Raw genomic sequence first — 15,739 nt, forward strand, 5'->3', positions numbered from 1 at the left:
CACCACTGAATTATACATAATATCAAAGTCTTTCATGGCACTTTCAGTGCACAGACAAGGAGTGACTGCTTAGTATTCAATATGCACCAGTGCAAAACATCATGCAGAGTACTGCATTGCAGGCCATTTAGAAAGAGTGAGGACTTTCTGCTGATAGAGACTGCTGATAGATTTCCATTCGGTTTGCCGTACCATATAACAATGCTTTCGGCAGCCAAGCTTTACAGACCTCTGCTTTTCCAGACATACCCGCCAGCACACTCCCTACCCTCTAAATCAGAGGAATTATTTCAACATGTCCGATAAGGGCATGAGATACAGCCGTGTTTCCATGGCAGCGCCATAATGTGATGAGGGTGGTGAGAAGGCCCCCAGGTCTGAGTTAAGAGTCCATCAAGGTGACCGCTACACCACAAGTAAATAAAACCGCAAAGCAGGGAAGCAGTAGCAGGGGAGCCTTTGTAACTGGTCAGTTTTTACTCGTCGGAATATATCTTCAGAAGCCAGTGCAGGACAAGGACTGCCCATAACGTTTGTAAGCATTGTGATTGAACTTACAACAGAAGTACCTGCACTGTTCCCGTTTGGGCAATTTATTTGCCTAAGCAATTCATCAAGGATTGCATTAAAGTGTCATACCAGTGATTTGGCAAAGCCATTAATCATGTTTTTTTTTTGTTGTTGTTCAATCGCTCAATGAAACTGGATGTGATCATGGAAACAGACATCTATCTGGTCAGCATGCTTCATTAAAGCGGTTACCAGAAATCATGAGTGAGTCAGATACAGTACATGACCTATGCACAGTTATAGTAATTATACAATTATACATGACTTGAATTTTATCACACAACTGGCTAGTTTTTAAATTCAGATGTAAAGGGCTTTTTAAAATGATAAAAGCAATGTAAATCTGAAAACGGTAAATTGTAGTTACAGTGGATAGAAAATGAATACACCCCTTTCAATATTTTTATGTCTTGTTGTGTCACGGAATGTAAATTTAATGGATTAAAATGGGACTTGTTTTACCCTGACCCAAAGAACACAACATACCATATGAATGCAGTGAAATTATTTTAATTAGAAAAAAAGAGTGCATTTAATGGACAAAACTGAAATTTCCTAATTTTTTAAGCATACACCCCCCTGAGTCAATACTCGGTGGAAGCGCCTTTGGCAGAAATTACAGCTACCAGTCTTTTTGGGTAGCTCTGCACAAGGTTGGCGCACCTGGACTTGGAGATCTTCCCCCACTCCTCTTTGCAGAACTGTTCAAGCTGGGAGAGGTTTGTTGGTTTGCGCTGATGGACAGCAACCTTGCAGTCTCCTTGCAGACTTCTTCAGGTTCTTCTCCAGAATATCCCTGTATTTGGCCCCATCCATCCTCCCTTCAATGTTGACGAGTTCCCCAGTCCCTTTAGATGAGAAACATCCCCATAACATTATGCTGCCACCACCATGCTTCACAGTTGGGATGGTGTTTTTTTGGTGATGAGCGGTGTTGGGTTTTCGCCAAACATAGTATTTGGCATTCATGCCAAAAAGTTCTATTTTGGTTTCATCAGACCACAAAACGTTCTGCCAGTTTGTTGCAGGTTCACCAAGGTGTTCTTTTGCAAATTTCAAGCGGGCCTCCTGGTGGACCTTTTTGAGAAATGGCTTTTTTCTTGCCAGCCTTCCATACAGGCCAGATGGGTGCAATATCTTTGATTATAGTTGTATGATGCACAAGTTTCCCTCTGTTGGCCATAAAATCCTGGAGCTCTTTCAATGTTGCCATTGGATTCTTGGTAGCCCCTCTGACCAGTTGTCTTCTCTCCCGGTCATCCAGTTTAGACGGACGCCCTGATTTTGGCAGACTGTGAGTGGTGCCATGCACTTTCCATTTCTTAATTATGGTCTTAACAGTGCTCCAAGGTATCTTCAAAGCCTTAGAAATCTTCTTATATCCCTCACCTGATGTGTACCTTTCCACAACTTTGTCACAGACTTCTTTTGCGAGATCTTTGGAGCCCATGCTTCTGCCTTTCAGTGAGACTGCTCTTGCATACTAAGGGACCATGGTAAACAGCTGTTTATATTCATGTCATCAAGTTAATTGCTGTGATTTCATACAGGTGTGGGGCAATTAGCTATTGTTTGGTCTTGAAGACAATTTGCCATTTCCTGAGATAGTTTATGGGATGATTCAGTAAAGGGGGTGGATACTTATCAAACCAATTTATTGCAATTGTTCATTTTTAATTAATGTTAAAACAATTTTTTAATTGGTTTATCACTTTGAAAAGGTTAAGTACTGTACGTAGATTTGTAGAAAAAACACAGATTAATTGCACTTTAATTACAGGCTATACAGTGGGCTCAAAAATTATTGGCACCCCTGACAGAAAATGAACAAACAATACTCAAAGAAAATTCTAAACAATACATTTATAGACAAACTCAAAATACCAACATGTGATAAATACTATGCTATATTAATGTTTCAATGGAACCAACAAAAATCTCCTGATTTAATTTAAAATCAATTTCCTCCAAATCAATGTTTCACAATTATTGGCACCCTTAAAGGTTATTGTAAATAACACCTACCAAAATTAAACCAGGTATTAAATTCCACTTATTTAAGTTTATCTATGTGTTAAGGAACTGTATTGAGTGATTGCATCACTTCCTGTTTCACTAGGGTATAAAAATGAGGTAACACACATGCAATGTCCCTATGTCATCCAACACCATGAAGAAGAAAAAAGAGTTGGCAGTTCAAAAGAGGCAGATGGTCGTAGACCTTCATAAACATGGTAATGGCTACAAGAAAATTCACAAACGATTGAATATACCTCTGAGCACTGTCAGAGCAATTATAAAAAAGTTCAAAAGATATGGAACTGTTGAAAATCTCATGGGTAGAGGACGCAACTGCATCTTGCCCCCCAGGATACTGAGGAGAATGGTGAGAGAAGCAACAAAATCCCCAAGGATCACAGTGAAAGAATTGCAGGCCTTGGTGGCATCTTGGGGTCACCAGGTTTCAAAAAGCACCATCAGACGCCACCTGCATAACCACAGCCTCATTGGAAGGGTTGCCAGAAGAAAGCCTTTTCTGAGCACAAGGCACAGAAGAAAGCGCTTGGAGTTTGCCAAACGTCATTCACATTATGACTGGAACAAGGTTCTCTGGTCAGATGAGACCAAAATTGAACGTTTTGGTCAGATACAGCATCGGTATGTCTGGCGTAGGAACAGAGATGCATACAAGGAGAAGCACCTCATAACCAAAGTGAAATATGGTGGTGGGTCAGTCATGTTTTGGGGCTGTTTTAATTCCAGAGGTCCAGGGGCACTGGTTAGGATTGATGGCATAATGAATTCCAGCAAGTATCAGGCAATCTTGGCTGAAAATCTGGTTCCCTCTGCCAGAAGTCTGGGACTTGGTCGTAGGTGGACTTTCCAACAAGACAATGACCCAAAACACACCTCAAGATCCACACAGAAATGGTTCCGTGACAACAAAATCAACGGTCTGCAATGGCCATCTCAGTCACCAGACCTCAATCCAATCGAAAACCTGTGGGCTGAGTTGAAGAGGTCAGTTGATAAGCACAAACCCAAGAACGTGAAGGATCTTGAATGGATATGCAAAGAGGAATGGTCCAAAATCCCTCCAAATGTGTTCCTTAATCTTGTCAAAAATTACAGGAAGAGATGCTGTTATCCTTGCCAGAGGTGGTTGCACTAAGTACTAGGTGAATAATTCTGAAACCTTGATTTTGTTGAAATTAATTTTTTATTAAATGATTGTTATGATTTTGGTTGTTTCCATTGAAACATTAATAAAGTACAGTATTTGGCACATGTTGGTGTATTACCTTTCTCTATAATTATATTATTCTTTTTTTTTAAGCCTTGTTTGTGCATTGCTGGTGAGGGGTGCCAATAATTCTTGAGCCCACTGTATGTCAAGTAAATCTGAAAAAATGTTCAGGGGATGTATTCATTTTCTATCCACTGTATGTGTTTGAAGGTTTTAATGTACATGGCATTTGGCACTTATACAATATCCTACTGTACCGGTCTGCAGCTTATCACCTTATCAAAGCTTCGATAAAGCTATTGAACAATTACTTTTTAAAAGGTGTGTAAATCTAATTAGAAGTGTTTTTATCAGGTTTTCAGGGGCTGCTGAGTGGTTCATACTGATAAGCCACTGTTCCAGTACAATGGTGAGCCCCACAAACAAACATAGAATCACAACCATGCTAGTGCAGACTGCAGCCAGCCAGCAGGCCCACAGAGCAATGCTAAACTGATGCTAGTGTAATCCAGGGAGGATGGATTTCATCTGGCCATTATGAAGATGCTGTATCATGCACCAGCAGCCACAACCGGTCTATCGGAGGATCAGTGCCTCTCCTGAATCGACAACAGAGGTTGTCTCAGCTTGAGCAGGGGCATTCCAAAATGAGATAGCATTATTTTAAAAAATGAAAGACATGTTCATCTGATTTTAGACATGCAAGAGATTCCTGACAGATTGGAGCTCATGTAAATGCATATTTGTAATGGTTTTCAAGTCACATGGGCCCTAGGCCATATGGAAATATGAAATACACCTGCCTCTCTTTCACTGGTTGTGCCAGAGACACTTTCGTATCATGCTATGTTGCCAATGTAAAGCCTGCCAAATTGGTATCAAGCAGAAACGGCAACAAGCATTGAAGACCACACCCTATCTAAGCATGCATCACCCCAAAGACAAAAAACACTAGATTTGAGAGGTCAAAAATGAATAGGGTGTCACATGAGAATGCATCGGGGAAATAACTACATCTCTAAAGTCTTTTGTTGCAAGTGGAACAATATGTAATACCTTAGAATTACACTTCTCTAGCAAGGATGCCATATTTCTTAGTTCAGCCAAAGACAGGTAGCTGAAAAATTGTCATCCCAATAAAAACTTGATAACAAGTGAAACTTACACATGTATGCTTTTTCATGTTGATAGAACATCATGTATAGGCAGGTATTAGTGAGAAGCATGACATCAGTTTGAAAATTTCATTTTAGAACTGTTAATCTGATGAAAGGTTAATCCCAGTTTTGGAGAGATTTACAGTTCAGAAAAAATATTTTTATCCAAGCGCCATATTCTGTATAGTGTGTTTATATAGTCAAGGCAGATCATGACATGACAACCACATATTTAAGAACTGTTGCATGGGCTCCTGAGTAATGTATCAGGTTGATGGGACTCATAGGGACAGTTGGGATGAGTCAGGCTGGAAGTACACTGGACAATTGTGAAGAGTTTTTGGTGCAGAGCATACCCATGGTAGTGGATTATAGTCGTTACACAGTTCATGTGTAGTACGTGCTACATGTATGATACTAGACTAGCACACTTCACTTCCGCTATGTGAATGCCCCACTTCTATTGTAATTCCAGCCTGATGGCAGGGGGTCTTGTGTGGTATTGCTGGACGTCCAGGTGTTCCATTTTAACCATGTGATTATCTGTGGAATCTGTAGCCACAGGGTGACCATTTAAGCAGGACCTTGAGGACGAAAAGTCTGGTTACCCGTGACCTAACCTCACCGCATTCCTTGAAGGAATAAAACCGTCACCATACACACTTGTATACCATAGCACAGTCACTGAACTTACCTTGCACATGTTTTTCCTTGTAAATGTTCCAACATACACGATGCCATATTGGGAAAATTCAATTATTTCAGAAATGTTTCTAATATTTAATATCTGCAATTTCATTTCTGTTACCTGTTCAAAAAGGTAAAAATAAACAACTCTGATCTAAATGATTCAATCGATACATTATTTTTTATTTAAGTAAGCAGCCTCAGCATCTGACAATGCAGATAAAACTGTGATGACTGGAGAAAAGGCTCTTTAATGAAACCTTTCCTTGACAACAATCAGGGTAATGTATTAATTTCAAGTGCTAATTTGGTTTAAGAAATATTATTTTGATCAAAGCATGCTCTCAAATACTGTACATTTATTAAAATATGCAAACTAAAATACAATATATAACACTAAATATAAAAATGAATGGCAATCCTCTTCTTCAGGAGGTTCACATAAGATTTGGAGAGAAAGCAAGTAAACTACATACTGTGCTATGCGTTTACCCCCAAAAGTGGTTATTTAAAAAGTGATAAGCAGCTAAAGGCAGCATGGACAGGTGTCACAGTGCCAGGCATTTCCAATTCCAAGTCTTTGAAGACCCTGGCCTTCATTATTATTGGGTCCTCTGGAGCCAGAGAATGACATCACCCACAATTAATGGTTTTGGCAGGAGATGAGGTGCCCTCGAGAAAGCTGACATGGAGTTTATGTGGCGTCTTGTTTTCAATGTGAAGTCATCGCAACAACCCCCCCCCCCCCCAATCATTAGTGCATTAACAAGCTCAAAAGAGTACCAGACTTAGAAAAAGAAGTGCAAAGATAACGGCTTCCTAAAATAGATTCCGTTAAGTCACAGAAAAAAAATCTGGCACTGAGCAAATGAGTGAAATGGAAATTACAATACAGGATCTTGTATAAAAACCCAAACTCTTTGAAGCAGCCAAGAGCCATCTGCACGGGAGTTCACTGATATGATGCGGTCCTTTAGAAGAGGACTCAGGATAGGGGAGTTAAGCTCACTAAATGAGGTGCCAAATAACCTCAGGCAGGCATTCGCTCTAACAGAACACCAATAGAAGAATGAAACTGATTGTGAAGTGTTGAGGGACTTTGGGGCAACAAAAATCGAGGGGCCTTGTTTTCACACTCCTGATGTCAGCTTATAGAGCTTACGAAGAGAACTCCCTCCTGCCCCCCATACAGATAGGTGAAACAGATGTTGCTCATGTTTGGAAGAATCCCCTCTTGCTTTCAAAGGATGCACTTTTTTCAGACCTTCAGAATGAATTGCCTCCTGAATCATTCCAACAGTTCATACTTTGTGCCGTTCCAATTCTTACTGCAATTCCTTTGAGCGAAAATGTTTCTTTTGAGTGAATGCCTTGACAAACCCTAAGTCATGACAGGTGAGGACAAAGGGCTTCTGAACCACTGCAGAGTGGTCAGGATAGGCGTGACTGTGCCGACCTCAAGCGGGGAGAGCCTCCCTTTCGCCACGGGTGATGAGACTTGCTTGGCTTCCAAGATCCGTTTTAGCATGTCTTGAAATGGTGGAGCTTCCATCTATTCCTGCCACCCTAGTACATGATCCCCTGTCAACGCATTCCCATATTTGCTCCCAGCCCAAGACTTAAACAAAGATCTAGCAGCAGGTGCACGGACACCCTCCGACCCCCTCCTTTCGCTACCTGGCCAGGGACAAAGAGAGCACAGGACATGACTGGTGGGACACAATGACAGCCACACAATGGCTTTCCCTTTTGTTAATGCGGCTTGCTTCTCCAGAAGCCTTAATGTTGTGTCACAGGAAAATTTAAGAGACAGGGCAGAGACAAGCCTGCCAGAATCAACTAACAATTGCGAGGTATGATGGACAGTAGAGCACACGGGCTACTGCTTCTGGAAGCAATTACAGTACCTCATATAATCAGTGCAAAGCTCAGCACACTAGTGCTTATGGATGGACTCTTGGGTGATGCATTCAGGCATTATATCATATCACTGCACTGACCCCTCAGTGCAATGATATGCCCAATGGTCTGAAAACCAATCCTGAACATACCAGTGCTGACAATTACAGAGCATCTCAGAATAGGCCATAACTCCGGCCTGTTGATCCAGAGAGCACCTGGGTACATCACGGAATGAACCACTGCGAGTATGATGGGAAATGGAGGCACGATGTGTGCTCCACACATTTTTCCATTAAATATTTTATACTTTTTACATGTATAACATTGGTTTGAATTGCCTTGTGAAACCAACCTTCGGTAATATCTGAGTAAAGCACACAGTTTGAAAAGAGGTGGTTTTAAATGCCAAAAGGTTAATGATTAAGACTTTTCCCAGAAATGTACACAGTAAGTGAAGCATTCCTTGGAGAAATGTTACCTATTAAAAAGAGTGGAATATAACTTTCATTAACAGCATGCTCCCTTCTCCAGGTTGGTGTGTCTCTCAGACTGACACAAGCCGTTGAACAGCAGTGGATTGGACCATATGCTGAAATTACCAGAAATAAACAGCACTGCAAGTACCAACAATGCTTTTACAGAGAATTCAATTTGAAGAAATGAACTGTTGAAAGTGAAAGTGACTGATTACAAAAATATACCTGGGGTGTGACAAGCAGAGGTTTATGACCATTCTGAATGTGCACGAATGGGCAGTGATGAACCTATTGAAGTCATTTTCCAAGTAATTTGATATTATCTTGTATTCATAAACTGCAATTTCTCAGTGCATATTTTAACAAATAATTTGTCTTAACTGAAACCATTAAGACAACACCGAAGGATAAACAGATGGTATGTGTCAATAAACATAAATATAAAGTCATACAAGTTAGCGAAATCACTTCAGTCAAAATAAACTAGATTCATTCTCAGGCTCAGAAGAGAAACTGGTAAAACTGCCAACTAGTTACAACATTGTTTGAGTGAAAATAAACTGACAGAAACCAAATACCACAAATAATCTTGTGGAAACAATCTTTTGTTTTACACAAAGTGTGAGAAAGCACCAGAAAAATACATTAAAAAAAGACAAATAATAGGCTATATGTTGTAGTAACATGACATCAACAGTAAAAACCCAGAAGATATCCTGTTAACATCAACAATATTATCATGGGGTGTCTCGGTGGCGCAGCCTGTAGAGCACTGACCGCATGCTCATTGCGAGCTGCGACGTCGGCGGTTCGAACCCGACCGTCCGACATTTGTCGCATGTCCTCCCCTCTCTCTCGCTCCCATTCTTCCTGTCTCTCTCTATACTATATACTGTCCAATAAAGCTGAAAAAGCCCTAAAAAATGTCTTTAAAAATAAAAATAAATTTAATTAAAAAAATAAATAAAAAAACCCCAAAAAAAAAACAATATCATCATATACATGTTTCCCTTGTGAGGAAGACAAAAGCATTGGAAGGAAACACTTGCAGGTTTGTGAGACTTTCACTACTTCCTCAATCCTGTTAATTTCATAACTGTACAATGGAAGAGCTTGTGGAACGTGGCCTTTTTGGGAAAACGACTGCTGTATCAGCTGCAAGCACATGTCAGGGTTCCTGAGGACAATAACAATTCATACATTATTTGAATTCCTCACGTTCACAAAAATAGCAGCCAACAAAAACAATCCTGAGAAACTCTTCGCCTCATGAATTCTATAGCACATATTAAGGGGAATGCCCAGTCACCAAGGAAACCCGACTGCTTAGCAGCAAGTGTATACTGTATAGCTTGTAGTTGTCCAACTTAAACTACAGTTGTCGAACTGTTGCCAGGAACAAAACCATGACATGGACTTTTATTTAAAATATACAAATCAGAAATCATTATGCTGAGAGGGGAAATGTTCTTGGTCTATGCACATTCCATCTCCTGTCATAAATAATTATTGGTTTGGTTTATTTTATTGAACCAAAAGGCACACCTTGCACCCAATAGCATGATGTCCGTTTTGAATGCAAGTTAGAAAATATATATTTTTGAAAACACAGTAACAGGTTTTTACAGTCCCTTCATCAAACACACTGATATGTAATGCCGCTGTGTGCATTCTTTTGACAACTGTCAAATTCTCCTGAGCGCTGCTATTAGCTACATGGCAACAACAGCGTTTCTGTCACGCCCTACAACTCACCTTACGCCTGAGGGGGGGAGGACCTGGAGCTTGCCAGTGTACACAAACATGCAGTGGAGTCCCATGGACTGGCACTCAGCAGGAGAGTCTGTCTGCACCACACACTGTCGTGCACACACACGCATACACACACACATACACACACACCAACCGGAAGCAGAGCAGCCAAGACTGAACAATGAGAGAACCACCTCCTAGCTCCACTCTCCCTCGTCCCCATAGAGGGAGGGGCCCCAGATCTCAGAGAGGGAGAGCCATCTGCTTCATTGCCTTTATCTCATCATCAGGGATACCCTCAGAAATCAAAGGATGGAAGGGGGGTAGCTCAAATTACAGCCATGATAGCACTGATTCAGACACAGGAGATTTGCGGGCTTTCTACATTCACTAGTATGGTCCAATTGCTACATTTGCCAACTTCCTAAATGGTTGAAAACTTGATAAAGACACGGGCTCACTAACACTTACACAATTTATTCTCACAGCACAGTAAAACCCACGGAACGGTTTGTTAAAATCACTCGGGGGCGGTCAATGTGGTGTGAAAACAACTTCACGCGTGCTCCCCTCGCCTTCGTTGCAACAACGCCACTGCACTTTTTTTATTGCAACGTAATTTTATGAAACACAACAAACCATCAGTGCACCTTTTCCTTACTGATCTCTCGCGGCGATCAAGTGAACAGTGGGACCGACCAACCCCGACCCCGACCCCCACCCCCCATACTGTTTTGAAATGTCAATCCTAGCTTTGTGTGGAAAAGCGGCCCTGATCGATCTGGACTACGCTGCAGCGAGGGAAAGCGGTCATTTCAATGTGCAATCGCGACTGTAACATTACTTTTTGTGTTTTATTGTTATTTACTGTTAGGCTATGTTGTTTTCTAATTCGAACGGATGTGGTAATGAAACAGAAATGAAATGCGTAGCTAGCTATTCACATTTTCAAATAAGGGATCTGATTATGCCCATAGCTGTAGGCTATATGACCTCTACGATTGCAGCAATGTTTACCAAGTTAGTTAACGTTAGGCAACTAATGATCACCGATTTGAGGCCCAACCATAAAGTTTTATGGCACTTTAAACAGCACGGCCATTCACATAATGCATTGTTTCATTTAATGCTGTGTAATGTAACTAACTAGGACCAAGCTAAATGACTGGGAGTAAAAAAAAACTGATAGAAAGCCATAGCCACTAATAAAAAATGAGTTAATGCTTATATTTGCTGAATAGCGAATGTTACAATTCATTAGTCTGTATGTTCCACCAGGTTTGGGCAAACTTAGTCAGCATGTTAATTACGGTTTAAACTGTGAGGCTATCGCTAAAACGTGTGTAGGCTATGTGGTTCAATAAGTCTGCATTTACAACCTAATTAAGAACTGGATGTGACATAAATGTTTCGAACTATAGCTAACTCAAACGATTGAATTTTTTAAAAGATAGCTTTGGGTGTAGCCAATTTGACTTTCGACTAGCTCATCTAATGGTCAACACAGATTCGTTGTTCATCCGGCAGCATTTGAATAGTGTTAGCTAGTTGGCTAGCTAACGCACGTTGGATATTTGAGATTAAGATTTTCAGTCAAACAGGCTAACTTGCTAAGTGTGTTAGCTATCTAACTGTAAAAGGACAAATCACGATGCGATAGCACCGGATTTAGAACAATACAATTCTGAGACGTCACAATACATTTTATTGTAATGCGCAACATTTAAACTGCGTCTAACAAAGTTTTTTAATCACACTGTAAGTTATACCATATTTGGTATTATTATATTACTTTTAGCTCCCTTCAACACAATGTAACGTTATCCATCTATAGTTTCATCTGGATTCACGTTACTGTAGCAAGCAAGCAAGCTTTCCCACCGCACATATGGAGAGATATTTATTATCAATTTAGTTTAAAAAGTGATCCAATCCACCTACCTTTGCCGTCGTTGTCTTCCTGTAAGGTCTTGGTTACCGCTTTCCAGACATTGCAGCCCAAAAAACACAGCAGAATCGCTGCGGACCTGCTAATTTCCACCCGCCGCATTACTTAACGTTGATAACAATAATAATTTCTCAGATAGCTGCTAGCTTCATCTAATATAAATCGCTCTACGCGTGTACGTTGCATAGACCTTCATATTGTTTTCAACAGCGATTCCTATAGTTTACGCCACTTAGTACTCTTTCTGTACTGGATTTCGAGCTAAATCCTCAGTCATTCTGCATCCATCGCCTCTCTTGCAGCTTAGTTTTTCCTCTAAAAACGGACTGGAGTTCAGAGAAGCAGCTCCACCAATATTAACTATTCAGATGCCAAAGACCTGCCGTTGCCGTTGAAAACTGGTTAAAATTATTGAGACGAGCACGCCACCTGCAGCATCACTAGTGTCTGTTCATATTACATGAGGATGCCGTAAGCAACTCGACGGTATAGCCTAACTTTAGCCTATATATCTCTGGTTGCACTTGTTTTCCTCAAACACTTACACACTAAAACTGGTACTTTTAGTAAAACCAAAAGAGTCATTTCACAACACTTGTTGCAGATTTGTTGAGCCCTTCGTGTAGAACTATACAAGCACACATTCAGAAAAATCTCTCTCTGTTGCACCATGTGCTTATTAACTCATCACAGCCTGCACACAATTTACAGTTGTGTAGATGCAAACACCAAGAATAAAAATAGTTAACACGCCAATCTTAACCTCTGCTCTGAATGCATAAAAGGGCCACTGGTGAGTTCATATGATTTGGAGCAATGGGTCCAAACACTGCAGAGCTGAAGTAAGAGGAAGAGCACAACTGAGAATACATAGAAGAGGACGAGGAAGATGAAGAGCAAGGAGAATATTTGTATCTGATGAGAGAGATCCATGCCACTGTACAGTGCCCTCCATAACATTTGAGACAAAGACCCATCATTTATTTATTTATTTTATTTTTATACATTTTGGTTTCACCATGTAAAAATTCCAGCAGTGTTTGTACATAGTCCCCACATTTCAGGGCACCATAATGTTTGTGACAGAGTGATGTTATTTAAATGAAGGTAGTCATGTTTAGCATTCTGTTGCATGTCCTTTAAATGCAGTGACTGTTTGAAATCTGTGATTCATGGACATCACCAGTTGTGATGCTGTCACGCCCTACAACTCACCTTACGCCTGAGGGGGGGAGGACCTGGAGCTTAATTTGGTTGAGATCGGGTGATTAAGTTGGCCACTCAACAATTGGTCATGTTTTAGCTTTGAAAAACTTTGTTGCTTTAGTAGCATGTCTGGGATCATTGTCTTGCTATAGAATGAACCACCAGCCAATGAGTTTTGAGGCATTCGGCATTCGCTTGAACCTGAGCAGATAGGATGCATATATACACTTTGCTACTACCATCAACAGTTATATGATCAATGAAAATAAGTGAGCCAGTACCTTTGGCAGCTATACATGCCCAGGCAATAACACCCCCACCACCGTGTTTCACAGATGAGATGGTAGGCTTTGGATCTTGGGCAGTTCCTTCTCTACTCAATACTATGCTCTTGCCATCACTCTGATATACAGTACTGTGCAGAAGTCTTAGGCACCCTAGACTTTATCATATATATGTTTATTTTTTTGTGTGTGTTAGTATAAAAGAACACATTTGAGATTTTCCAAAAGATGTAATTTTACCGAGACATTTTTGTATTTTTGTAAAAAGTAGCATAATACTGTAAGCAAATGATTACTTTTTACATAAAAACTTGATCAAGGCTGTCTGAGATCAGAAGCAAGGAGCCAACCGAAGTCTGCAGAAGAACTGTGGCAAGTTCTCGAACATGCTTGGAACACCAACTGCAGGACAGCGTTGGTGGTCACAAAAAATATTGATTTGATTCAGTTTTTAACTATTCTGCCAAATTACTAAAATGTAATGTAAATTGTATAGTGTGTTTATTTAGGACCTTTCATTTAATTCTTTTTGAAAGAATCTTATCTGTTCAGAATGTTATACGGTACTGTAAATTAATCTTCATCTCATCTGTCCGCAAGAGATTTTTCCAGAACTGCGGTTGCTCTTGTAAGTACTTCTTGGCAAACTGTAACCTGGCCATCCTGTTTTTGCTGCCAACCTGTGGTTATTGCAGTGTAGCCTCTGTATCTGTGTTCATGAAGTCTTCTGTGGACAGTGGTTATTGACAAATTCACACTTGACTCCTGAAGAGTTTTTCTGATGTGTCGGACAGGTATTTTGGGATTGTTCTTTATTATGGAGATAATATCTGTCATCAGCTGTGGTAGGTCTTCCTTGACTGGCCAGTCCCTATGCGATTAGTAAGCTCACCAGTGCTCTTTCATCTTAATTATGTTCCAAACAGTTGATTTTGGTAAGCCTAAGGTTTGGCCAATGTCTTTAACCTTTTTATTCTTGTTTCTTAGTCTCATAATGGCTTTTTTTTACTTTTATTGGCACAACTTTGGTCCTCATGTTGATAAACAGCAATAATAGTTTCCAAAGGTGATCGAAAGACTAGAGGAAAGATTAGGTGCTGAGAGCTCTTATACCTGCATTATGGAGGCAATTAAACACACCTGAGCAATTACAAACACATGTGAATCCATGTGTTCCAAACATTATGGTGCCCTGAAATTGGGGGACTATGTATAAACACCACTGTAATTTCTACATGGTGAAACCATAATGTAGAAAAACACCCTTTAATACAAATCTGTAAAAACTTTAACCATGTGTTTAACTTTAATTGTGTGTTTCCAAATCTAAAATTGTGGCAAATCAGAGGCAAATCAAGTCATAATGGGTCTTTGTCCCAAACATTATGGAGGGCACTGTAGTTGACCATGTCTGTATTATGCTCATGGATGAGCAAAGCTGGAAAAAGAGTACAACCAAATTTGAGCCATTTCACAGGAGCATCTAATCCAGACATTCAGAGAAGAAACAGCTAGTTACTTCTGGAGGATACTTTCTGACTACTCCAAACCAGTATATTTCCTAGTCTTTTCACTAATACTTCCACAATTGGCCATTATTACCTGGTCATGATTTTTCATGGTGGGGAATTGTGCTAGCCATAGTACGTGTTAATTCAACAGCAATGTAGCCAGTAACACTTTCTGGTTATTTTTCTGTTTAGTTGAAAACTGTGTATCATAATCATGTCACAGTAATCTGAGCTGTGATATCTGGATATGGATAGCTTCAGCTGATTAAATTATGGTTTTATGTCTCCTTGAAAAGTTGCCAATGTAGATTTATTTGTGAGATGGTTCCACACCACCCTGCCAGTTTGTCTAAGATTGCAGTGCATTTACATTCAAATGTAGTCATTTAGCAATCATTCATATCCAGAGATGCAATATACAGCATTGTCACATTCTCATTTTGGCCTTGGCTTCAGCAAAAGACAGCCACTGCATCATCCATTTTGCTAGTGTACTTCACAAAAGAAAAGTTTTTCAGGCTGGTTTTCCCTGTGTGTGTGTGACTGCATTGCATCTGAATTTGCTTCATGAAGGGATTTGGAGGCTATTGTACAGCATGGGAAAGTAAAGGAAAGCAAAGCTTTAACAGTGCTTGACACGTGCATCTCATGTCTGATAACAATAAGTGCTCAGGAAGGGCCAAGCTTGAGAGACTCATGCTTTAAAAAGGCCTCTCAGCTGATGTCCTTCTAAATTAGGCGAGGGCTGGGGGTTCATGCCGTTCTGCTCTGTTAATTTCCTAAGACTGTGATTTAATGGGGTGGCACGGATGGTGCAGTAGGTAGCACTGCCGCCTCACAGCAAGGAGGTCCTGGGTTCGAATCCCCGTCGGCCGGGGCCTCTCTGTGCGGAGTTTGCATGTTCTCCCCGTGTCTGCGTGGGTTTCCTCCGGGTACTCCGGTTTCCTTCCACAGTCCAAAGACATGCAGGTTAGGCTGATTGGAGAGTCTAAATTGCCC

The 15,739-nt window shown here is 40.5% G+C and overlaps 1 protein-coding gene across 2 annotated transcripts in view; it reads right to left on the reverse strand.

The window, feature by feature from the left end:
• Positions 1-12,110, reverse strand: part of fam171a1 (family with sequence similarity 171 member A1) — a 54,368-nt gene extending 42,258 nt beyond the window's left edge. For both annotated transcript variants that reach the window (XM_061252450.1, XM_061252441.1), the window contains exon 1: positions 11,733-12,110. In XM_061252450.1, coding sequence (XP_061108434.1) covers positions 11,733-11,841 — 109 coding nt within the window. In that variant the 5' untranslated portion in view covers positions 11,842-12,110. The remainder of the gene's footprint in view (positions 1-11,732) is intronic.
• Between the last annotated feature and the right edge of the window lie 3,629 nt (positions 12,111-15,739).

This window comes from Conger conger, chromosome 1 (assembly GCF_963514075.1).
Source record: "Conger conger chromosome 1, fConCon1.1, whole genome shotgun sequence".
Classification (NCBI taxonomy): Eukaryota; Metazoa; Chordata; class Actinopteri; order Anguilliformes; family Congridae; genus Conger; species Conger conger.